The sequence below is a fragment of the Trichosurus vulpecula genome, chromosome 2 (genome assembly GCF_011100635.1).
Source record: "Trichosurus vulpecula isolate mTriVul1 chromosome 2, mTriVul1.pri, whole genome shotgun sequence".
NCBI lineage: Eukaryota > Metazoa > Chordata > Mammalia > Diprotodontia > Phalangeridae > Trichosurus > Trichosurus vulpecula.
In genome coordinates this window covers 414,738,081-414,765,613 of record NC_050574.1, presented here as the reverse complement: position 1 = coordinate 414,765,613, position 27,533 = coordinate 414,738,081, and the positions used below count along the sequence as shown (strand labels likewise).

Here is a 27,533-nt window from a genome sequence, read left to right as displayed (position 1 = left end):
CATTTATCAGTTTCCTTTTTTGTTGTTGTATACATTTTTTAAATGTTAATATGATTAAGCACTTTAAGTTGTTCTTAATGATTATTGCTATTTGCTTAGTAGGAACAGTCATTACTCCCTTATAATTGCTATAAATAAATCATTCCCTTTGCATCTATATTTTATGGTTCTTTAAAAAAATTAAGACCCCTTGTTAAATAGTAACTCCTTCCCCGAGTTTTTGTTTTCTATAGATTTAACAAATAATAATCTTTGGAATGTTTTGGTGGATGTTTGATATTTCTATTCTAATCCATTAATGTATTTCTCTATTTTTCCCTCAGTGCCTTAGACTTTTGATAATTATAATATGCTTTCCTTTCTGTTCTGTTGTTGTTGTTGTTTTCCTTGGGATTGGTTTCCCTCTTTTTCCCAAGTTGGAAGAAAAGCAGCCACTCATGGGCTAATTCCATTGCTGATCCACAAAAGCCTGACTTGTTTTTCCAACCTGAGCAGGATCACCCCTTCTTAGGCAACCTTGTACTTCCTGGCTCTGAGGAACTCACCACATTGATGCTGAACTAAATGTTTACACCTTATTGTCTTTAGCCCTATGGCATCTAAGAATGCCACTCTATCTCAAGGAATCTTTCTGGCCTTGGCCTTCGTGTAGCCCCAATGCAATACCCACAGGAGCTGCAGCTGCTATGAATATGCCGGCATAGTTCTGAATTGCAAAATATAACAGACTGTCTCCATGGAAGATGAAACCAAAACATTTATTCAAACACCAGAAAGCCAAATCCATCATAGCAACAAAGAAATCCATCAGACTAACCAAGAAGTCTGTACACATTACCAATGCAGGGAGCACTGCCATCCCCAAGCCTTCCCTCCCTCAGGCATTCCCACAAACAAGCTCCCTTAAGCAAAATCACTCCTTCTCTCACTCACACTAGTTCCTCTGCCTGCTCTCTCTTTCCCAGCTCTGACTGCTGTCTCTCACCTCCTGCTCTACCTATTCAGCAAGCTCCTCCCACCACAGGCTCACGTGACTAAGACTCATGTGATTCAGGCAGGTCACATGGGCATATTAATGAATGAGAAAGATCTTCCCATTGCATTAACAATACACTTCCCTAGTAGCAGATGACAGGCATGTCCCAGCATACCTAGTGTTTTTGACTATTTCTTTTTTTTTTTTTTTGCAGGGAGGAAGGCAGGGCAATTGGGGTTAAGTGACTTGCCCAAAGTCACACAGCTAGTAAGTGTGTCAAGTGTCTGAGGTCAGATTTGAACTCAGGTCCTCCTGACTCCAGGGCCGGTGGTCTGTTCACTGCACCACCTAGCTGCCCCATTGACTATTTCTTAATCCATATAAATGTTATTTTAATTTTCTAGTTCTATTTTTAACTTGATATTTTTGGCAGTACTTTAAATATATAGGTTAATTTGGAAAGAATTGCTAGTTTTGTTAAGTTAATCCAATCCATTATGAAAAATGAATGCCCCTCCATTTATTTAGGTCTTCCTTGATTTTAGGCATTATACTGTGTAATTGTTCTTATACAGATCATGTTTACTTCTAGTTAGGTCAGTGACCAAATATTTGATGGGTTTTATTGTTTGTATAAATGGGGCACCTATTAAGTGATCCTTGGGTTTTGTTGTTAATACATAAGAATGAAAATTATTTTGATTCAGTAATCTTGTAGCCTCTGACCTTGCTGAACTCAGTCACATTTTCCTTTCTATCAGAGGACAAAAGTATATGGGTGGGGGTGGGGAATTTCCTTTCTGCTATAACTACCTTTCTGCAATCCAGTATTTGTGAAGCCATGATAACCTGTTAAGCAAATTCCTTATACTACAAATGGAGGAAGAATAAATTTTCTTCTGTGTACTTTAATGTTTCAAGGACTTAGAAGCCTAAATGAAAATTCCTGTTAATCATTAAGTGACATAGAAGTATGTCCAGTTTCATTAAATTTCTTTTTTTGTTTTGTTTGTTTTGTTTTCATTAAATTTCTTTAGTATTTTTTATGATGTTCTGCCATGAGAGAAAGAAATTAATCATCTGGCTGAGTTTATACTAGTAAAGCATGTCTCTTTAGAGGATTTCTTTTTAAAAATAAAATTTTCTTGGAAATGTTTATCATTATTTTTAATACACATGAATGCTCCTGAGAACAGCTTTCTTTCCTTCTTAGTAGACATCAAGATACTACTTACAATTCAAAATGCATGTCTTGTATTGAAAGAAAATGTCCTTAAATTCTGTTTTTTGTTTTGGCTTTGTTTTTTAATACGTCACATGAATAACAGTAGCCTCTGGGTCAAAAGGACTAGGACTCTCAAATTAACTCTAGTTAATTTACTTTCTTAAAGCCCTTGTGTTTTAGGATCATTCAAGTAGGAATAACATCTTAAAAAAAATTTCTGGATTATAATGAACTTGCACCTACAGTGAGAGGGGTATCTGAATTAAAAGATGTTTACTTTTAAAAATGCATTGGCTACAATTGCTCAGATTTCAGATACCATGTTATAGCTGATGTAGTGAACCTGGAGATCTACAAGGATTGTGACACTCTCAACAGATATAGGAAAATTTGGAGAAAGAGTGGCTTTTAAGGAGGGAAGATAAATGAGTTCCATTTTGGAAGTGTTAAATTTGAGATGCTTATGGGACATCCAGTTAGATATGTTCAGTAAATGGTACAAGATGTGGAGCTCAGATTAGGGCTGTATATTTAGACTTGATGTAACCTATGTAGAGATAATCATTAAATCCATGAAAGTTAGTGAGATTAGCAAGAGAGGAGGACCCCTAGACACATTCTTGGGGGATGTAATGGTAATTAAGGTGGGATTTTTTTTGACTGTTTTCTCTTTTAGAATGCTGGGGTAATCAAGTGCTTTTGATGAGTCTAGCCTTTGTTTATTGGGAGTCTTTGATGACTTGCTTACCTCAAGGGAAAGCCTAGTTCACATAGGTTTGAGTTGCATGGTTGTGACACCCTTTGACCCTGAACAGGGTGTATAAACTTGGAGGTTAGCATTTTGTTTGGGGCTCTCACTCACTGGAAGAGTGTCATGTGATTTGACCAAATGAGACTCTGGGTAGCTGTTGTTAAGACCCACCCCCCCCCCCCCAGCTTTAGTAAACCCAGATGCTGTGCTTTTCTGGTAATTATATATATTGTGATTTGGTTAGACAGAAATGTTATCTGTTTATATTGTCTCTGTTTGTAATTTCTGTTTGTATTTGCTCTGAAGTTCAGAGTGCCAGCTTTTCCCCCTGGACTAAGTGAATGGTGTATGTATGTTTGATTAAAGTGAGATTGTTAACCCCTTAAAGTTGCTTTTCTTAGAAAAACAGATCAAAGAATCTGTGCTGGCAACCCTTCTGTGTGCTGGTACTGTTGGTCTTCCACAGCCACAGCAGCTGCTAGCTATGTTGTTGTTACAGGGAATGCATGTATGTAACTGGTGTTTGACTGGACAAGAGGACGAGGTAAATGGGTGATAATCCAGGAAAGGGGACAGGAATGATAGGACAGGGACAAGTGAAGCATTTGGGGGGGGGGGGGGAAGGGTTGTTTTATTTTATTTTAGAGCTAGTGAATGACATGCTTTTATAGATTTCTAGGTGGTCCAGTACATCAAGTGCTGGACAGGGAGTCAAAAAAGACTTAATTTCAAATCCTGCCTCAGATACTAGCTATGTGAACAAATCACATAATCTCTCCATGACTCAGTTTCTTCATTTGTAAAATAAAAGTGTAATAGCATCTACTCCACAGGATTGTTTTGAGGGTCAAATGAGAAAATAAATGTAAAGTGTTTTGCAAACTTTAAAGCATTATTCAAATTCTAGCTGTTATTTTGAGAAACAACTCATCAGTAAGGAGACACTGAGGATGAGAGAGAGGGAATATGTTTCCAGGGGAATTTCCAAGAGGAGACAGAAAGGGAATAGACTCACGGTCAAATGTTGAGGATTTGGGCCACCCAACCCCAGAGTGTTAGAGGAAAGGGGCCATTTTCCCCTAGAGAATGAAACTAACGAGGGGAGAATGGAACATGGTGTAGATGGTTTGTTTTAGGAAGAAGAGAGAGCTCAGGGTATATGGACTACATTTCTCAATAAAGCAGGAGTTATGATTTTCAGCTGAGGGAAGCTAAGGAGCTGGCATACGATGCTTGAAGGAATATTAGAAAGCCTGTAACAGCCAGTGCAGATAGCAGGAGCGAGCTAATCAGGAATGACTAAAAATATTATCGTGAGGCCATGGGGTCCCAGTTGAGATTAGATAAAATAAATAGTGGGCCAGTTGGCATAGAAACGTTCTTCAGCATTATTCAGCCCTAAGCAAATAATAGCAGGTGGTCAGGGTAACCCAGGGTTGGGGACTGTTATGGGATAAGATAAGATAGAACAAGGGGCAAGGACTTGAGGAGAAAAGGAGAGGATATAACTGAATTGGTCAACTAAAGGATTAAGATTGTGAAGGAAGAAAAGGGGACCAGAGCACAAGTGACAGATTGGATGGATGTGGTTCTGCTTTGGGCGGGCCCTCTGCTTGTGATGTTACCTAATATCCTTAATCCTTTGATCCTGCTTATGTGATGCATAACAATCTGTATAAAGACATTAAATGCACCTTTATGAATTTCCATTTAGGCATGGGAGAATTGCTTTAGACCTTTCTTAGATGATTTGTGAGTGAATGTGAATTTGTCTGCTAAGTCCCCAAAAGGAATTTTCTGTGGATTAGAAAAAGCCAAATATTAACATGCTGCTGTGACCATCAGGAACCTCCACTAGGATTATTATGAGCTTGTTTGTCTGTATTTGAAAATTTTGCCTTTTCCAGATACCAGGATCTTGCCCTCAGATTTTATTCAATTGACTCTCCTTCTTTTCAGTGTCTTCTTCCATGTCCTTTCTAAACTTGAATTTGTCTTCCCAATTCCTGAGCTAAAGGATCTCCAATGTTGCCAGCATTCCTGCTGCACACCTCCCACATATAAAGATGACAGCTGCCTAATCCTGAAACACATTCCTGACATGGTGCATGGTAATACTCTATTACATCCCAGGAATTTTATTGCAGCTGCTTTCTAGCATCATTTTGGGGTGATTCAGTTCCATTAAATATGTTAGTTGAAAGTGGCCAGGATATAAATATACCAATGAAGCAAATCTGATGAATAAAAATATTTGGGAGACCCAGTAGACCTTAGTTGACTCCAAACCATGTCCTATTGACAAATGTCCTAACACAGCTGCCTCCCATTTGGAGAAAGACAAGGCAATCAGGAAACACCTGTAGAAGTAGTGTGTGTCTGACAGGAGCTGGGACCACCTGTCCTAACATAGAGGCAGTAGGCAAAGTAAAATGAATTGCTTTTCTCTTTGCCAATACTGAGGACTCTTGGCTTTAATCCTCCTTATGTACTAGTTTTATGATGTAATTTATTCTTAATATAATTGCTTTATGCAATAGTTCATTCATGAAAATTAAGTTAAATTTATATGTGTGTTTATATGTACATATATACATACACACACATATAGATGGATGGATGGATGGATGGATGGATGGATGGATGGAAGGATGGTTGGATAGACAGACAGATGGACAGACAGACAGACAGATAGATAGATAGATAGATAGATAGATAGATAGATAGATAGATTAAGGCTCTGTGCTAGTTCTATGTGTGAAACGCAGAGGGATTAAGGGGAGGAATGTGAAATAAAATAGGAAAAACAGATTGGGGCAAAATAATGGAGGACTTTCCACGTGAAGCTGTGGGTTAGTGTTTTATCCTAGAAGAAATAGGAATTCATTGAGGAGTTTGAGAAAGGGGAGTGGCACAGTCATGATAGCCCATCTCCTTAGTCCACACCTTAACTGTACTCCACGCCTGGAATATACTCCTTCCTCATCTCTTCCTCTTAGAATCCTTTGCTTTCTCTAAAACTTGGGTCAGCATCACCTTCTACATCAAGACTACTTATCCCACCAGCTCCTGGTGTCTTTCCTCCCAAAATTATGTTGCATTAAGTTTGTATGTATTTTATATATACTTACTGTCTGCCCCACCTCCACATCGACTGTCTGAACCCCTAGGGATAACTCCGCCTGGAGTTTGACTCAAGGACTGGATGGATTCCAATTGGCTGGAGCTGCCACAGTATGAGGAGGCCTAGCTACCCTGATCATTCTCCACTTCCAGCTCATTCTCTGGCCTACTGCACTACTACCATGGTCTGATCCACCTCCATACTTACAGCCTAGTCCCTGTATTGTGAAGTTTAAAAAGCTCGAGGACATAATTTCTGCGTAATCATTTTATTAATAATGCTAGTATTTTATTAATAAAAGGAATGGTCATTTGGCCATTTCTCTTGGACCAAAGACCCCTCATGGTGCTGGCCTCACAATTTATATGCCCATGATGGTGTCAATGAACTCCAATTGGTTAACAGGTAAAGGAGAGAGAAAATGAATATCACAATAAGAGGTGTACCCATTTCAATAAGAAGCTGGGAGATATAATGTACATAAATAATTAAGAAAATGACTATGCATTTACTTCTAAATTAAGACTTCTGTGTCTTAATTCTAAATTGCCCAGTCTTGGGCAATCTACTCAAAGAATTTATATCCCCCACACAAGCTTGGGCAGAACACAATGAGTCAGAATTTCACCTTAGATTAAATTCCTTGTTGTGTTTGTCCTTTTGTAAAGAGGACCATGACATCAGGAAAATGATGACATGACTTGCAGTTGATTTTGAGGGAGGGCTGTGCAAGGTCACCAGCCTCACTTTCTCCTCCAGAGCTATCTGGGTCCAGTGACTAGATATTCATCAGGACAACTTGAGATGGCCCAGGATGCAACAGGAGACCCTGGCCCTAGTTCTGTAGGTCTTTTCAGGTTCTCACTTTGAGTGAAGTAATACCCATTCAGTGAATAGGCCCCTTAAAGAAGTGAATCAAGGGATGGCCTCTTTAATTTTTTTTTTGAAGCTTAATTTAATTTTATTTAATTTATTTAATATATTTTGTTTTTAGCATTAACTTTCACAAGAGTTTGAATTACGAATTTTCTCCCCATTTCTACCCTCCTGCCCACTCCAAGATGGCATATATTCTGGTTGCCTGCCCCGTTCCCCAGTCACCCCTCCCTTCCATCACCCCACTCCCCTCCCATCCCCCTTTCCCTTCTTCTCTTGTAGGGCAAGACAAGTTTCTACGCCCCATTGCCTGTGTATCTTATTTCCTAGTTGCATGCAAAAACTTTTTTTTGAACTGTCTGTTTTTAAAACTTTGAGTTCCAAATTCTCTCCCCTCTTCCCTCCCCACCCACCCTCCCTAAGAAGGCAAGCAATTCAACATAGGCCACATGTGTATCATTATGTAAAACCCTTCCACATTACTCATGTTGTGAAAGATTAACTATGTTTTGCTCCTTCCTAACCTACCCCCCTTTATTGAATTTTCTCCCTTGACCTTGTCCCTTTTCGAAAGTGTTTGTTTTTGATTACCTCCTCCCCCATCTGCCCTCCCTTCTATCATCCCCAATTTTTTATCTTCTTCCTCCTTCTTTCCTGTGGGGTAAGATACCCAATTGAGTGTGTGTGGTATTCCCTCCTCAGGTCAAATCCAATGCTATTTCCATACAGCCAGCTCTGCCACCCCAGCATCCTCCTTCCCCAATAACCACCAACCCAGACCTGACACAAATCTTAAGCAGGCTCTGCACTCCTGCTCTGATCCGCCACTTAATGCCTCCCACCAGGTGGGCCTGGGGCCAGAAGCAACTGCAGCTGTAGTTCTGTAGCTGCACCACCCCCGCTGCCCCTGGCGCAGTGGCTGAACCGGGAACTCTGGAACTCTTTTCACTCTGTCCCCCGCAGCTTTTCCCACTAACCTTCTCTGTTGTCTTTGGTGTTTGTGGGTTGAGAAGTCTGGTAACTGCCACAGCTCACTGATTCAGGGCACTAGGGCCTGGTCTGCCAGGCTCCTGGTCTGGTTGGTCCTGTCGCCGCCCACGCTGGGCTCTGTTCCCCTGTGCTCCGTGCACGATAGACCCCACCCAGCAACCACCCAGGCTGTCCTGGGCTGGATCCCTGCTTCCCTCTGCTATTTTGTGGGTTCTGCAGTTCTAGAACTTGTTCAGAGCCATTTTTATGGGTTTTTGGAGGGACCTGGTGGGGAGCTCATGCAAGTCCCTGCTTTCCAGCCACCATCTTCCGGCCTCTTTAATTTAAAAAAGAAATCAAACTGTGAGGAGAAGACCCTCAAGGTTGCTCATCAAAAGAGAAACAGTTACTATTTACATTCATGCTGAGCCTGGAGGGTCCAAAATTTTTTCTCAAGGACCAAATCTTAAACCCATTTCACTCTGGAGCTCGTAGATTGGACCACAACTGGCCAGTGCCCAACCCTAAGGTTGGGTGGGATAGCAAAACCTAGATTGAGAAGAATGTTAATCTAATCTGCTATCATCAGTCCTATCCTGCTGAACCTTGACTTTACAAAAAGGGGGAGAACTCTGGGTCTCCCCAAGTCATTGGTTGTTAATAATCATTGTACTCTTCTTTCCTCCTATGGCCTGTTCCCAGCTCCCCCTTTTAGAATATAAGCACCCTGAGAGTAGGAACCAACTTGTTTTCTCATTTTTATACCCCCAGCATTTAGTAGGGTTACCTAGTATATAGTAATCACTAAATAATTGTTCTCTCTAAGGTCATCTCTATAGGTAGGCAGAACAGTTGCTATCCTGCTCCATTAAGACAAAGCCAAGTGAAGGGCTAGGGGCAGCGTCCAGAGCAGAAAACATCTATCTCCCCATCTACCTATCTACCCATCCACCCATTCACCCATCCATCCACCCATCTACCCATCTACCTATCCACCTATCATCCATCCATCTATCTATCTGTCTGTCTGTCTGTCTGTCAGTCTATCTATCCATCTATTTATCTAAGCCATTGGAATGAATATAATCACAGTGGGAGAAGAAAGCAGGACCAAAGATGTTGAGCCTTGAGAGAGATTCAGTCTTGGGAGGCTGAAGGAGAAAGATAAATTGCCAAAGGAGATTAAAAAGGGATAATCAGATTTGCCAGTTTGACCAGTTTGAGCCTTGATTCCCTCTCTGACCATGAGATCTCATTGCCATTTTAACTCTGCTTCTTCAACTTGTTACTCAGACATGTCCTTCCCTTAGCTTACTTTGGAATTTCTTTTGCCTCCCCGGTACTGGGTAACTAGGCGGCAGATAGAGTTTTGGTCTAGAGTCAGGGAAATTCCTCTTTGTGAGTTCAAATCCAGCCTCAGACACTTAGCTGTGTGACCCTGGGCAAGTTACTTAACCCTGTTTGCCTTATTTTTCTCATTTGTCAAATGAGCTGGAGAAGGAAATGGCAAACCACTCTCCAAATGGGGGTCACAAAGAGTTGGACACAAACAACTGAACAACAACCTGGTACTAGTTTCTATATTCTTCCTGATACAAACCACCTAATTCAGTTCCTGAAACTTCAACAATCACCTAGATTAGAGGTGTCAAATATTCTTCCCACAACATTCCTGAGTACAACTAAACCAGATTAAAATGTGATTAGGAAATACTTAACAAAATAAATGAAAATGTACAATAGAACAAAGGTAATATTAATATATGGCTTTCTAAGTAAATTTGTGGCTTGTAAAGATTCTTATTATAGCAGCTAGGTGGCACAATGGATAGAGTGCTGGGCCCGGAGTCAGGAAGACTCATCTTCCTGAGTTCAAATCTGGCCTCAGAAACTTACTGGCTGTGCGACCCTGGGCAAGTCATTTAACGCTATTTGCCATCATCTGTAAAAATGAGCTGGAGAAGGAAATGGCAAACCACTCCAGTATCCTTGCCAAGAAAACCTAAAATGAGGTCACAAAGAGACAGGACTAAAAGCAAGTAGCCAATAAGTATCTGCAATCAGAACTTGAAGACAGAAGTTTATTTTAAAAGGACTGGGGCATATTTTCTTGTGCCATGGAGTTTACAATTTAAATTAGATTGATATGGAAGTAGGCAAAGCAGAACAGCAAATATGAAAAGAAGAGTAGCATTGTTCCCAACTCTGAGGACCAGGCCACTTGGTTGGTTAGGATGAGTTTTAAATCTATCCAGGAATTAATCTGATCCATTCAGACCTTATTATTTAATTAGATCTCAGGTTAATTTGCTTTATTTCCGGGAATTTTTGTTTCATTTTTTGGACCAATATAATCAGGCATTTTGATTAAACAGCAATGGAAAAATCATATTTTAAAACGTATGTCCCGGCATCATTTTAAAAAGCAATTTTATTGATATAGTTTGGTTTTGTATCACCTAGATTTTCCAATATATTTCCTATCCCTCTCTCTGTCCCTGAAAGCCATCCCTAATAATGAAGAATAAAAAATAGAGGGGAAAATAGTGAAAGTAACCAATATATCAAAAATGTCAGATAGTATATGCAAGGTTCCCTACTCATAGTCCAACAGTTCTGCAAATTAGAATAAAGGGTGCCTTCTTGTACCTCTTTTCTATATACAAGACTGAACATTATAATTTCACAGCATTCAGTTTCTATTGTTTTGCTGCTGTTGCATCCATTTACATTGTTGATGTCATTATGTATGGTTTTCCTCTTTCAACTTATTTTACTTTTCATCAGTTGATGACTCCCTGTATTTCTTTGTGTTCATCATATTCACGATTTTTTTAATCACACAGTAATATTCCATTATATTCACATATAATATTTAGAGAAGAAAGTAGTAGGACCAGAGAGATAGAGCCTTGGGGATACCCAGTCTAAGAGGCCAAATTTGTTTAACCATTCCCCCAACTCAATGGATAGATAATTCATAGAAAAGGTCTCTTACAAATATTTTAGATGTCTATATGGCCTTTGTTTTTGTCAATGATCTCATTGATATACATATCTAGCAGTGGGATATGTGGTTCAAATAATGAAGATTTAAATAATTTTTTCGTAATTCCAAATTGCTTTTCAGAATTATTAAACCAATTCACAATTCCACCAACAATGTATTAGTGTACCCATCTTTCTTTAAATTCTCTTATATTGACTGTTACTATCTATTGTTATTCTTTCCAATTTGCTGGTATTAGGTAAAACTTGAGAGTTATTTCAATTTGAATCTCTCTTATTCTTACTGATTTGGAGTATTCTTTCATATGACTGAAAAATATAATTTATTGAAAAATTAATTACTTGTAAAGGGAGATACTTTCCTTGAACAGAAGGAAATTAAAAGGCAAGGTCACCTAGTCTAAATTGTTTTTATATATCCTTTTGAAAGTTATTGGGTATCTAAGGAAATAATATTTGTATTTTGACCAAGCAGGTAAATTAATAGAATGAGATTTTTAAAAGAGTGAATTCATAATTTTTTTCAAATAAATTGTTTATAATCTGCAAAGGTAAATATTTGATCCTATCCTAAAATTTCTCATTTTTTAAATATTTACAGATGGACAGAAAAGAAAGAAATCTTTGAGAAAGAAACTGGATTCACTAGGAAAGGAGAAAAACAAAGACCGAGGTAAAGTATTCAATGAACTAAAGTATGAGATTCTTTCAATGAGCATTAGCATTGGATTTGGTGGAATTTCTGCACTTCATGAATTCTGTACATTGCTCAGATACATTAAATTAAAATGAAATGCTAACTCAGTCTTTTTGTTTGTTTGTTTTGGGTTTTTTTTTGGAGGGGGGGAAACAAGGGAACTGGGGTCAAGTGGCTTGCCCAAGGTCACAGCTAGTAAGTGTGTCAAATGTCTGAGGTCAGATTTGAACTCAGGTCCTCCTGACTCCAGGGCTGGTGCTCTACTCACTGCGCCACCTAGAGGCTGCTACACTCAGTCTTTATTGGTTGACATTTGGGCTAACTACTTGGTTAATTGGGTTAATAAGAGCATATGTGTGTGTGTGTGTGTGTGTGTGTATGTATATATATATATGTATATATGTATATATACACATACCTGTATATGTGTATATAGAAAAAGATATACATGAAACACTTTAAAGTTTGAAAAAGATTTTTTATAAATTAATTAATTTATTTTTAATTTTCAACATTCATATCCATAAGATTTTGAATTTCAAATTTTCTCCCCTGCGCTCTCCTCCCCCCTCCCCAAAACGGTATGCAATCCGATATAGGCTCTACTTATGAAAACACATTTTTAAAAATATTATGTCATTTTATCCTCACAACAACCATGGGAATTAGATACTATTGTCATGAGGAAACCAAAGCAGTCAGAGGTTAAGTGACTTGCGTAAAGTCACACAGCTAGGGAATATCTGGAGCTGAATTTGGAATCAGGACATCCTGAATTTAGACCCAGTACTCTATCCATTATGCCTATTGTCAGAGTAACCATATGTTGACTTCGTGGCCTCAGTTGGTTAGGGATATGGTATTAATGACACCGAAGATAGGGCTCATTTTCTGCACAGGCCAGTTGACTAAGCTGAGGCTAAGTATGGTGCATAGCCATAGGTTTAATTACAGATTTAACCATTGGGCAAATTTGTGTTATTAATGTCAGGGAGAAAGAGAGAAAGAAAAAAAAACATAGGAAGGGAGGGGGCATTGGATGAGGATATGACTAGCTTTTCCTACCAGACTTAGAGCTAGAAGGAACCTTAGAAATCATAAAGCACAACTTCAAACACGTCATGCCTTACTTTTTCATTTTCCTATCAGAAGACTACATATTTATATAACATGTGATCATCTACCAGTGTGTGACTGTTTAAATTTTCCTATCTAAGACTTGTTCTGTGGTTTTTGCAAGTCATAAAAACTAAGCCATCCTAAAGAGAAAAAAAAAAGAGAAGAAAAGAAAGTGACTAAAGAGTTTTTTGAAAAGTTTTAGAAAAAAATGGAAAAGAAGTTCAGAGTGAGACACGGATGAGCAGGACAGCCATGAAACTTAACATGTTTAATTTGTGTATGCTTTTTAAAAAGCAAGCTATAACAGACTCAAGATTTCATATAGAATCTTCTTTTTCTATATTTTCTATAAAGAAATGGTGGTGTTGATTGATATTTGTGAAGTTTAGAATAACAAAATGTGCATGTGTGTGTGTGTGTGTGTGTGTGTGTGTGTGTGTATGTGTACCCTTTTAAAGTCTAAATCTTCCTTTGATTGATACAGATGTATGGACCTGAGGTCGAAGTGGACCATATCAATATGATTCACTTTACCATGGTTAATTTCTAGAGATGTACATTAATCAGAAAGACCAAATGTTTTCATGCTGAATCCAAACTAGTTAGAAAGATAGGTATAGATGCATGCATATGTGTATATATATCTTATATAAGCATATATGTATATGTGTGTATGTGTGTACAGGTAAGTGGCACAGTTGATAGAGAGCTGGGTTTGGAATCAGGAAGACTCATCTTCCTAAGTTCACATGTGGCCTCAGACACTTACTAGCTGTGTGACCCTGGGCAAGTCACTTAACCCTGTTTGCCTCCATTTCCTAACCTGTAAAATGAACTGGAGAAGGAAATGGCAATCCACTCCTGTATCTTTGCCAAGAAAACATTGTAATGTGGTCATAAAGAGTCAGACACAATTGAAAACAACTGAACAACATATACATATCTATATAATATATATATTATATATATATATAAAACACGTGTGTATACACTCACATATATACACATATACATATATGTATGTATTATTTAGAATGAATATTAACTTTTTTAAAAGCCCAGAGACACAGACCTATCCAGCAAATGACTTCATTTCCATGTAGGTAAAACTTGGCAATTGACTATTAGGAGTAACCCTATTGATTTTGTTCCTGTAGTGCATATGGCACCTTGTTCCTGTAACTAAGAGACCCGAATTCAGGTCTCAGCTTTGCAGCTCTCTATGTAAGCAACTGAGGCAAGTCACCTGGCCCTTCTAAGCCTCAGTGTCCTCATCTGCAAAAGGAGGGTGATAATTCTTGGGCTTCCTGTCTCATAGAATTGTTGTCAAGAAAGTATGAACTTTAAAGACCATAGAAATAAACTCCTGCGCTTAGAGGCGCGATGACCTATTGTGTTCGAATACTGCTTCAGACACCTGTGACTCTGAGCAAATCACATCACCTATCTGGGTCTCAGTTTCCTCATCTGTAGTAGGGATAATAATGGCACCTAACTCACAGGGCTATTGCGAGAACCAAATGAGATTTAAAGTAATTTGTAAATCTTAAAGAATTAAATAATTGTGTGCCATTGTTATTATTATAGAAATGTGAGCTTGATAAGGAAGGAAAAATGGTATCTCTAGAAAGGACCCAAATGATTAAGGCCTTTCTAAACCATCATCAACTCTTCAGGATCCCTACTATAATGTAACTCTCTTTAACACTAATTGGTGATATTGTCTTCATGTTCCCATAATCCTTGAGGGTCACTGCCCTCATTTTAAAGCTCACTGTTGTCACCCAAGCTAGAAGTTACTAAGCTATGAGAAACTTTGGCCGAGTCAGTATCTGAGGAAGGAAATAGAAATTTCTCTAGAGTTTAAAAAAGGAATTTCCAAGCCAAGTCTCCTGAGTTTTCAGGAGTCAAAATCATCATTATTTTAATAGCTAATATTTATTATAGTCTTTCATAGTTTCTAAAACTTCATAAAGTTACAATGAAATAAGCACTGAATTTGATATCAAAGGACATGGGTTTAAACCCCAGCACTGCTTTTTAGTGTGTTTGCCATTCTGGAGAAATCATTTCGTCTGTCTGGACCTTAGTTTTCCCAGATGTTAAATAAAGGAGATGGATTAGATGGTTTCTGAGGTCCCAAGCTCCTCCAACAGAACATAAGTGCCTTTAGGGAGGACTGTCTTCTTTGTTTTTGTACCCCTGTTGTCTAGCTCGATGTCTGACATTAGCAGGATCTTACTTAATTGAATAATCTTTTAAATTAATTAATGTATTTATCAATTAATTTTATTATTTCATTAATGTATATTATAATTATATAATAATTATAATTTTATTGATTTATTAATTAAATTAACTAACAATTGAATAATCAAGTCAACAACCATTTATTAAGTGCCAGACACTGCGTTAAGCACTAGCGATACAAAGAAAGGCAAAAACCAGTCCCTGCCTTCAAGGAGCTCACAGTTGAATGCAAAAAGCTATGTACAAACAAGATATAAACAGGATAAATTGGAGGCAATTACCAGGGGAAAAGCATTAGTATTAAGGAAGACTGTTTCTTACAGAAAGTGGTATTTTAGCCAAAACTACTTGAAAATAATACTCAAAATCATATATGTATAGATACACATATATGTATCTATACTTATATATGCACACATGGGTATTGTGTATGAATATGCATATATACATGCACATATACATACATACATACATATACATACACACATACGCAGTATCTTATTAGATCCTTCCAATAACCCCGTGAGATGGGCAGTGTATTATTGCCCTTGTATTACAGGTGAGGAAACTGTATCTCAGAGGGGTTAAATTTCACACAGTGTCAGAGGTATGATTCAAACCCAGGTACAGCACACTTTATACTATAAACCTATTGCCTCTCAACATACAACCCTGCCAAATATATAATACAAGTATTATTGCGATGAGTAGGGTTTCAACAGGTATATATAAGGAGCAAGGACCGGAGGAATTGCTTCCAATAGACCCCAATTTTTAGTATTGTTGGTTTTAAGGTTGATGAATTCTAGTGTGGAATATAAACTAAGGTGGGGAACAAAATGCTCAGAATTTAAATTCCAGTAGTTCACAAAGAACATGTACAGGCTCAAGTCATCAAACTAAACATTGTTTTAGAGGAAAAAATTATACTTTGGTCTTAAGTGTGAGGTGTACACATGCATGTGTTCGTATTTTTCTGTGTGTGTGTGTATGTGTGTGTGTGTGTGTATGTGTGCATCCTCCTCTTGGAGGAGACATGACAGACTTAGTGTTAGGAATGGTAGGAATGTTAACTAGCTATCTAGTAAATATAAGTGGGACCACTGCAGAGTCTCAAGGCCAAATAGGCCTCACAATTTCTCAGGGACCGTATTCTTCTTCCAATGAGCTATGAATTTAGCCTTGCAAAAAGACAAACGTTAAAGTAGCATTCAATTATCTAATTTTTTTTTTAATTTTTATTTGCTACTTTTATTTAAAATAGCATTCAATATTGAGGTTAAATACACATTGCCAGCAGGAGAGGGTGATTCTGTCTGATGTCAAAAGATGATGAATTTAATGGGTCCATGGGGGAGGAGCAGGGAAGCAAGCATAAAAACGGCTTACTTTGCATAGCACCTTACAGTTTGTCAAGTGCTTCGCTTCCAAAATCTCCATGAGATTAAGTTTCACGACTATTGTTATCATCCCCGTTTTACAGATAGGGAAACTGGGGCTCAGATAGGTTTGAGTGATTTGCTTAAAGCAAGGGTTCTTAATCTGGAGTGGTCCATTAACATAGAGAGAGAAATAGACAGAGAAAGAGAGACAGACAGAGAGAGAGAGAGAGACAGAGAGAGAGAGACAGAGAGAGAGAGAGACAGAGAGACGGAGAGAGGGAGAGAGTCAGAGATAAGTAGACAGACAGATGGACGGACGGATGGACAGACAGAGATAGATAGATAGGGATGGATGGATGGATGGATGGATGGATGGATGGATGGGAGGGTGGGTAGATGGATGGACGGGTGAGTGGGTGGGAGGATGGATATATTTTAATATAACTGGTTTCCTTTGGAATATTATGTATTGTATTTTATGGATTTAAAAATATTATTCTAAGAAGGGGTCCACAGACCACCAGACTACCAGACTAGTGAGTGATAGCGCCAGTATTGAAATCTAAGGCTTTCCTAACTGCGCATCTAGTAGTCACTTCCCTGCGCCAGAAGCTTATATTTATGATAACTATATGGAAACTTTGAGAGGCACTGCCTAAGTGTTCTGGGATAGGAACAGCGTGCTATTTTGGCACAGAACCAACAGTTTCATATTGTTTCCTTTCACTTGAATATTAGCATTTGGGTTCCTAACAGCTGCACATGTAAAAATGATAATCGTTTCAGTTTAAGAGCCAGAGAATAAAAAAACAGGAAATTCTGAATGACCCTTCTCACTGGATCATCTAAAAATAAAGTTGAACAACTTTTCAGAATGGAATTACTCTCCCAGTGGAGAGGGTGTGGTTCATAAATGCTCCATATATTAATTGGTCTGATGAAATGAATCATGTTCTATGTTTTATTATAAATGCCATTTTATAACAGCAGGACAACAGTAATATTGCTTTCTTCCTTTCCATCTAAACATGTAACCTGTATTATAGTTTATATTTTTACAAGCACCATTTCCAAGCTGATATTTATAAAGAAAGCCTGTCATATAAAGACTTAAGCTTTTTCTCCAGACTTTCCCCAAAAGTAATCTTGCTTCTACCACTGATTCTCCCAAGGACTTTAAAATCCAACTCACTCTCCTACCTGGAAATCTAATCTAAATTAGGTTTCTTATTACTGTACAGTATGAGAATTAGAGTATTTCATACTGATCTCAAAGGCTATTACATATCTCATGCTTATAATCTATATAAAATCATTTGTTGTTACTGTTTTAATACGGGAATCATTTAAGTTCTGGCAAGTTTTCTTCCTGCTTAAATCTGATTACATCATTCTCTTCACCACTTAAGGGCATGGTTATATGAGAGTTCTTAAGCAATGGAAACATTGCAATAGTAACAAATTGACATTTTTATAGCTCTTTGACATTAAATGTCAACAGAAAATGAAATAGTCAACACACATAGCAATCCCTAAAGGATAAAAATTAAAATGTTTAGACACAGCGCCAGTGTTGCATAATAAAGAGCAAAGATAATGTATAGGTATGTAAAAAAACCAATCTCTTCACTCTATCTGTATATTCCGCCTGGGCAGGCAATGTATGTATGGAGTGAGGGAGTCATCTCACCAATACGATTATAAATGGTACCAAAAAGGTCCAATTTCCACTGGCCTGTGGATATTTCCACTGGCCTACTGAATTATAAGCTGGTTACTATTTCATCATCTTCATAAGCATCATCAATAGCTAGCATTTGTATAACATTTTAAGATTTTCAAAGTGCTTTGCATGTGCTATCTCAATAGGTCCTCACCACAACCCCATAAGGGAATTGCTATCTTTATCCTCATGTTAGAGATGGGGAAGCTGAGGATGAGAGGTTAAGTGACTTGCCTAAGGTCACACAGCTAGTAAGTATCTGGTGCTGGATTTGAACCTAGTTCCTTCTGACTCCAAGTCTAGGACTCTATCCGCTGTGTCACCTGGTTTCTGCAAGTGCTGCCACTTCCATTTGATTTTCTGCAATATTCATCTTTGACTAAGGGGAGAGTTAGGAGTAGGGGCAGGACAGAGATGTGATATTAATCAATTAATAAACAATTATTAAGCATCTACTGTGTGCCAGGCAAGGTGCTAAGTGCTGGGGATACAAAAGAAGCAAAATTTGGAGTCAGAAAGGGTAAGACCTGACCCCTTCCCCTCCTACTTCCTTGTTGAGTAAGATATTTCTATACATAACTAAGTGTGTATAGATATTCTCCCCACTTTGAACCAATAGAGATGAGGGTTAGATTCAAGCACTGCCCACTCCATACCATTTCTCTTTCCATTATAAAAACTCATCCTTTCATGCCTCTTTTATGTGAGATAATTTTCCCCATTCTTATTCTCTCTTCTCCTAGTACTTCCCTCTTTCTCAGTCTTCCATTTTTCTTTTGAGATCATCCCAACATATTGACTCATGCCCTCTGACTAATCAGACTCCTTCTAACTACCCTACTTATGATAAAGTTCTTAGGGGTTTCATGTAACATTTTCCCATACAAGAATGTAAACGCTTTCATCTTTGTCTCTTAAGTTTTGTGTTTGAATGTTGAATTTCTATTTAGCTCCTTTTTTTTTTCAATCAGGAAAGCCTGGAATTCTTCTATTTCATTAAATATCCATTTTTTCCCCTGAAGGATTACACTTGGTTTGGCTGGTTAGGTTGCTGTTGCTGTTAGTTATAATCCTAACTCCTTTGCCTTCTGGAATATCGTTTTCCAAGCTCTAGGCTTTTTAATATGGAAGCTGTTAAATCTTGTATGAGCCCAACTACCACTCCACAGTATTTGAATAGTTTCTTTCTGGCTGTTTGCAATATTTTTTCCTACATGGGAGCTCTGGAATTTGGGTATAATATTCCTGAAAGTTTCCATTTTGGGATCTTTCAGGAGGTGATGAGTGCATTATTTCAATTTCTATTTTGCCATCTGGTTTTAAAATATCTGCACGGTTTTTCTTTATAATCCCTTGAAATGTGATGCCTAAGCTCTTTTTAAAAATCCTAGCTTTTAGATAGTCCAATAATTCCTAAATTATCTCTCCTTGATTCATTTTTCAGGTCAGTAGTTTTTCTGATGTTTTTCTGATTTCACATTTTCTTTCATTTTTTCATTCTTTTGACTTTGTTTTATAGTTTCTTGCTAACTCATAAAGTGATTAGCTTCTACTTGCTCACTTCTAATTTTTAAGGAATTATTTTTTTCAGTGAGCTTTCATTCTTTTCCATTTGGCCAACTCTGTTTTTTAAGACTTATTTGCTTCAGTGTTTTTTGTGTCAGGCTATTTCAAATTACTCTCATTTATTTTCCCAATTTCTCTTCTATAACTCTGATTTTTAAAATCTTTTTTTTCCTTTTTTTTTAAAGCCTTTTCTTTAGTTCTTCTAGGAATTCTTGTTGGGATTGTGTCCAAAGTGCATTTTTTTTTCCTTTGTCTTCTTCTGAGTTTGTATTTTGAGCTTCCCTGTCACCACAATTTTTCCAACCTATTTCTTGACTTTGTGCTATATGTTAGAATTGGCCTCTGCTTTCCCGAAGCGGGAGCAGGGTATCACTATGCCAAGCTTCAGTTTTTTTCACTTTGCTGTTTTCACAGCTAATTTCGGGGCCTGTTAGTTTTAGGTGCTTCCAAAGGGATATGATCCAAGAACAGATGTGGTCACTATTTTCCTGGTCTGTACTTTGGTCTTGGGCCCCTCCTCTGTCACAACTACAGCTCCTCTCCTAACTGCAACTCAGAACAAGGGCCCCTACTCCTTTGCGACTGCAAGCACACCTCTCCACTCTAGAACTGTGTAACCTGGACCTAGGTTATGGGTAGTAGGGTTATCAAATGGTGCCCAGTCTGGCACCCAGTACTAACACAGAGGTCACCTGGAATCTCTTTCTGTATTCAGGCGTTCTGTGTTTCAGGTTTCAATGCTCCTACCATCTCTGGCCAGCAAGAGTTCCTGATAAATGCTTCTTCTGCCACCGCCTCCAAGGCTTACTCTTGGCCTTGCCAGCCATGCTGCATTTCCAGTCAACCCCAACCCCAGTGCTACAGAGCTCTCCATCTCAAGTCCTAAGTTGTCCTGGGCTGGAAAAATGTCTCACCTGGACCTTTTGTTGGTTATGCCACTTTAGAGTTTGATTTGACATCTTATTTTAAAGTTGTAAGAGGTAAAATGTTGAGCTAGAATGCCATCTTGGTTCTGCCCCTATAAATGCTATATTAGCCAGATCACCCTAGAAGTTACAACCTTTAAAATATATGTCAGAGACAGTAGGGCCAGGACTAGTAGGCAAAGATGTACCATGTAAATCTACATCAGCCACCAAATTTGGGGGCATGGGACAAGGGAAAGATGTTCATAACCACCTTCTAAAAGAATAACTGGAAGTGGTGTTTAAAAATATATTTTAGTTTTAATTTATGGAATTAAGCAAGAATTTCCTTAACATAGCATAATAAAAAAGATGATTGCACATAACACTGCAAATCTGTTATGTACTTGCTATTCCTTTTAAATATAATAAAGTTACCATGTAAGTTTCCTTTTTTTCTTCCCTCCCTCCTGGCTGCACCCTAGAGATGGCTACAATTAGACACAAATAGGTGTATGTGTGTATATGCATATGCATGTGTATACATATATACATATATATGCATATATGTATATGTAAATTATTCTGTACATACTTCTAGTTATCAGTTCTTTCTCTGGAGGCAGATAGTGCCTTCTTCATATGTCTTTTATTTTTAATTTGTGTATACTAGTCAAAATGAAGTATTTGCTCTAAGTTGTTCTTAAAACAATATTGCTATTACTGTATTCAATGTTTTCTTGATTCTGCTTATTTCACTTTTCATTGTTGTGTGCAAGTGTTTCCATGTTTTTCTAAGATCATTGAGCTCTTCATTTCTTATAGCACAGTAATATTTTATCACAACCATACACCATAACTTGTTCAGGCATTCCCCAATTAATGGGGGTCCCTGAAATTTCCAGTCCTTTGCCATCACAAAGAGGTACTATAAACATCCCACTGACATTCAAAGTTACAGTTACTGTTTGTGAATTTCCCTCCATCTTATTTTTACTCACTATTTTCTTTCTCAGCCTCCCTTTTTGCCTTATCTTCTCCCCCCCCCCCCCCACTCCAATCATCCCACTCTGGGAGGGGTGTGTGGATTGGGATTGGAAGGGTGGGGAAGAGGGTGGGGACAGACTCTTGTAATGGCTTTTCAACATGTTGGACAGAAGGGCCTGGTACTTTGGGTTGGATATTTGTTGTCTGTGGGTCTCTCTCTCTCTCTCTCTCTCTCTCTCTCTCTCTCTCTCTCTCTCTCTCTCACCCTCCCTCCCCCCCGCCGCCCCCAACTCTTTGACTCTTTGTCTCTTTTTACCTTATCCTCTTAGCACACAAATAGGAATTTTTAAATGCACTTTTGAGAATCCTCATTTTAGTCCTAGAGAACCCAGATGCTAAGAAAAGCAGTAGTTCCAGCTTTTCCATGTGTTTTGCAAGGAAGCTAAAGGATGGTCTCTGTCAAAGGGCTTGATGAACCAGTGACCAACCTTCTAAAACCTCCTAGGAGAGGGAGTGCAAGACCGTTAGGGAAAGCAAGAAGCAAAGGGTCCCCGATTTCAGCATGGTATAATCTAATGAATAAATGCACACAGAAGCAGGGGAAAAGCCCTTTGGAAAAAGTAAAGCTATTGTCAATATTTAAGCCTGTTGTGTGGAAAAAAAGAACATAATTTTGATGGAAATCAGAACCAAAGCCTCAACTGTTTCGTCTATGTAATCTCTACCGGTCATTAATTATTCACATTTATAAGTAGTGACATTATAAGTTTCCAGATGCTAAAAATGACAGACCAGGTCTCTGATTTATTTGCAAATGTTCTGAAGGTTTCCATACTTACCTAAAACTTTCTTTGTGCCAGTGGGTTATTACTGCCTGCTTTCGGTGAGTCACAGTGTGAGGATTTCTGCTTATCACACATTTAAAACCCAGCATTACCATGAACCACTGGGCATTCTTTTCTCCTCATGTTGCATTTATCATTCCACTGTTTGCCGCTCTAATCCTCATATGGTTTGTTATTAATGCCTTCTCAATTCATCTTTCTTGTAGTTGCTAGTCCTACTGTCTGCACATTTCCAATCTCTTCCCTGATTTGCTGGCAGAGGGATGTTTTTTGGTATCCTCACAGAATGCAGGACAGATTAATGCCAAACATCCTAGGGGTGTGCCCAGCATACTCCTCCAATACCCTTTCGTTTTTTATTCTATTCCAGTTTTAATGGCAGTAGAAATGGCCTTTTAGCAGATCTAGAAGCATATAAAATAAACTGGCTACAGTAGTAGTCTCTGAAGTTAAAGTGGCTGCTTTAAAGTGTCCCTTGAAAGTGATTCAGGGAGATTTTTGGATTCCCAGAGCATATTCATACAATATTGAAAGCATTCTTTAAATGGGGGCAGTTAGGTGACACAGTGAAGAGAGTACCAGGCTTGGAGTCAGAAAGACTCATCTTCCTAAATTCAAATCTGGCCTCAGACATTTATTAGATGTGTGACCCTGGGCAAGTCACTTAACCCTGTTTGCCTCAGTTTCTTCATCTGTAAAATGAGCTGGAGAAGGAAACAACAAACTACTCCAGTATCTGTGCCAAGGAAACCCTAAATAGGGTCACAAAGAGTTGGATATTACTGAACAACAAAACAATGCAATTCTTCAAATAGAAATATTTCACGTTGCGTAAGCACAATCTAATATTATTCAGATTTTTTTTGTTTTTCACTATTGACATCGCTGCTATTCTATGTAGTCTTTGGGGAAAGGGTGTGTATGAGTGTGTGTGTGTGTGTGTGTGTGTACCTACATTTTTTTAAGTGTGTATGCTGACAGTGATAAGGAAGGAAATAGTTTTCCTTGGTGTCTGCTGAAACGAAAAATACACAGCTTGGCAATGGGTCTCCGGAATATCAAATAAAGATTATTTTGAAAAGTATGAGCATCACTGTAAGTCACCAACTCTATTTTTTAAAATGTTATGATGAATCAGATCCCATTTCTATGAGTTCCAAGGTACCATCAAAATTATTTTATTGCACTAGAATGAACTATGCTGGATATTGTTGGGAAATAGTGAACCATCAGCCACGGTTTGGAAATTTCATTTTCCTAAGATGTTTGTAACTATGAGATTTGACCTATGGTGTTCATCTTTTTTTACTGTCCTGAGTTGAATACAATCTTCATGGGTTTCACAATGCTTGGTTTTTGTTAAATCATAGCTTCCCCAAGACCATTCCATCAAACAGATTTTTCAGATTAATGATTTTCCCCCCAAGCAAACAGTCTGTTCTAGGACTTTTCTTGCATTTTTATTGTCAAAGCATGGAGAAAAAGTCAAGTGTCATTCATGTATATGTTACAACCTTCCATCTCTCAGTCGAGCTGCTAACAGAGGTGACCTGCATTCCTTCACCTCATTTCCTCCTTAAGTCAATACATCCTGTTTCCTAAATGAAAAATGCAGTTATTGTTAAAAACTGACAGCAGTCTCCTGAACTACCTCCTTCCCTTCTTGCAGCCCTAGTTCAGGAGGAGGATGTTGTTGTTCAGTTTTATGGGGAACTAATATTAATCTTATCATTGCATATCTGCCTTCAGTGACTAATTACAGAAAGCAATGACTTTATATCTATATTAGTATAATAGAATTTTGATTTCCAGATAGAGAGAGTCAATGCCTTCCTGTAGTCAATAAGCAGAAATTACTAGGCTCTTACTGTGAGTAGATTTTATTAGGTGGGGGGAGGGGGGAGAGAAGAATTTATAATGGAAAATCTCAGATACATATACTAGTCTTATTTCAAGAAGTCATAGCCTCATAGCATTGGCAATATGCAATGTAATAGTAATCTTACTGAATGGCTTGGATATCAAGTCCAATTCGGCGTTCTAAGGACCTAGGTTCAAGCCCAATTCTGACACATAAGGGCAGTATTACATGGACGTATCACTTAACCTCTCAATATTGCAGACTAGATTCAAACCATAAGTTCCAGAGCTGGGATACATCTATCCAGAGAGAGGGAGTTTGCAGTGAAATCACAGGTCAAGTTTAAAAAAAGTGTCTTGACACATGTTTCAAGAAACAAACTTGATTTTGATTTCTTGATTTTACTGAGGGCAATTAGAACTTCTGTTCACACGCATAAACTGATTTGGAAAACCATGGTTTCATTTGATCAAGCGACTGACTGTCTTGAAAAGGATGAATATGCAGCTGATTATCACCTAATTGGTTGAATTCAGTTCCTCCCCATCACTAATAACTACCACCACCAAAAATGAAGCAATAGGAAATAATATGCTTACAGACAGAATTACAAAATTATTTTTATAGTACAATTTCCACATTTCAGGGGAAAAGTATTGGTTTTCTATAACTTGTTACTTAAGGAAAATAATAATAATAATAATATTTATATTGTGCCTATGTGCCAGGCACTGTGCTAAGCACTTTACAAATAATATCTCATTTGATTTTCATAACAACCCTGGGAGGTAGATGCTATTATTATCCCCATTTTGCCGTTAAGGAAACTGAGGCAAACAGAGGTTAAATGACATACCTAAAGTCATACAACTAGTCTGAGGCTGGATTTGAACACAGGTCTTCCTGACTTCAGGTCTAGCACTCTATCTACTGTACCACCTGTCTCTGAAGTTATGTCCCTCTCTCTTCATATGAATGACAGGTTTTTTTTGGTTTTTTTTATCACAAAATCAAACTCTGGCTAATGTCCACAGCTAGGGAAGATGATAACAAAAGTGGTAAATTCTTTTTAAGTTTACTTTTCTATTCCCAGATATCATTAATTCTTGATTTAACAGAAATCTTCTACCAAGATTTCCACCCTTGGTAAATTAAAATGTTGCTGGTAATTTGCTCCCCATTATTTAATAAAAAACTTGTGGAATTCCAATATATTCATAGAAATAGGAATTAATTTTTACTACACAATAGGCCGTAATTAGGGCAAAATGATTGTCTTTAATGGCCAGGGAAGTAGACACTTTCATCCTGCCATGCCACAGACGTTTTTCATCTTTGTATATAAACTTTGTGCTTGGTTGGCTTAATGCTCCATCATATGTAGTTAATCTGTTTTCTAACTTGTATACAACACACATATATGCTCCACTCAAGCTTTCATTCCTGTTCTTAACCATTTTCTCTTCTCTTCTTCACCTATACAACTCTCAAACTTTACCCATATTTCAAAATGCAACTTAAGGCCATGAATCCTTTATTTCTTCTGCCAAACCCCCGAATTTCTTAAACTACATGTCTTAGCCCTTAATTATAGACTGTACTTTATCTTTTCATGGGATGCCAGATCAAGAGCTAGACTTCAAAAACTATCTAAGCTAACCCACTCATTTGAACCCAGATTCTCTGACTTTTGATTATTTATTGTATTTTCCATATCTTTTCTCCCCAATAAGCTCCTTAAGGCTAGGGACCTTACCGTATCCTATGTTGCCCACAGAATCTAATATAGGGCCAAGCATAATAGGTCCTTAATCAAAATTTAACAAGATGGCAATTAATTTTAAAAAATTTATTTTACAGGCTTCAGGATTTGGGCTCTAGCCATGATAGTTCCAATTTATGCAAGGTCAAAGAATTCTTTCCAAACATGAACATTAAGTATTATAGCTAGTCTGATTTAAATTCATACTTATTTGATTACCTAGGAGACTAATCTGCATGTAGATATTCATTTCTACATACTTCTGTGTTGTGCCTCACAAGGGTCCCCTCCTGGTTTCTAGTGCCCCTCTATATGTTATCTTCCCCCATTAATAGGTAAGCCCCTTGAGGGCAACAGCTCATTGCTTAAATTTACATGTCCAGTCCTTCATAAACATGTGGCACAGAGTAAGAACTTAATAAATGCTTTAACTCACTATCTATCCTCCCTCAGTGTTGATAATAGAGACAAATAGAAATACATCCTCCTATTTATTCTGTACTATTATGACTTTTTGCCAAGAAAACCTCGAGTAGGATCGCAAAGAGTTGGACATAACTTAAATGCCTAAAAACCAATTGGACTTTGGCTACTATCTCTTTGTTTTTGCTAAATGTGAGAGGCTTTTAAAAATTATTTTTTATTTGATAATCTCCAATTTATCCTGTATACATATTACATGTTCATAATTGTATGGTTTCCCCCATTAGACTATGAGCAACTTGAGAATAGGGACTGTCTTTTGCCTTTTTTTTTTTAATCCATAGCACTTAGTACAAAACCTGGTTCATAGTGAGAGTTTAATAAATACTTCTTGACTTGGGTTGATTTATTTGCTAGGATTTTATGTAAGGCACAATTTTGCATATGTTGTTTTGAATTAATATGTTTCCATCACCAAATAGGTTTGGAAATACAAGACCAGCTTTACAAAAGCTAATTATATCCCTTTGGGCACCATAACTAAAATTCTGGGCCTCGTCGTCAGATAAATGGTATTGTCTACTAAGGGGTACGTGTATATTTCCTCCAAGCTCACATAAATGACAGAAGGGAAAAAACAGCATGTAATCTAGGCAATTATCCTTTTTATCAGAGCTGTAACTAGGGCAAGGTGACTGAGCCTTATGTACAAATGCCCTTTCTCCAGACAGGTAAAGGAACTTCTTCCCCAGCCTAGACCATCCATAGTCTTCCATTTTTCCTTCCTGCATCTCCAGTCTATATCCTGCAATATAAATCCCTATTCCCTTGCCTGACTACCATTCTCATCAGTAGCTCAATTTTACAGGTGAAGAAATTGAAGCAAACATGGGTTAAATGACTTGCCTTAGGTCACACAGCTAGCAAATGTCTGAGGCTGAATTTGAACTCGGGTCTTCCTGCCTCCAGGCCTGGTGCTATCCACTGTGCCATCTGTGCCACAGCATCTCTTGTACATACCCTTCTCTCCTCTGACACTACTAACACCCTGGCGCAGACCCTTGTTGATCCATCCCTGCTGAC

At 38.0% G+C, this 27,533-nt stretch overlaps 1 protein-coding gene across 2 annotated transcripts in view; it reads left to right on the top strand.

Moving 5' to 3' along the window:
• Positions 1 to 27,533, top strand: part of ARHGAP6 (Rho GTPase activating protein 6) — a 330,900-nt gene that overhangs the window by 246,478 nt on the left and 56,889 nt on the right. For both annotated transcript variants that reach the window (XM_036743443.1, XM_036743444.1), the window contains exon 3: positions 11,532 to 11,603. In XM_036743443.1, the coding sequence (XP_036599338.1) occupies positions 11,532 to 11,603 (72 nt within the window). The remainder of the gene's footprint in view (positions 1 to 11,531; positions 11,604 to 27,533) is intronic.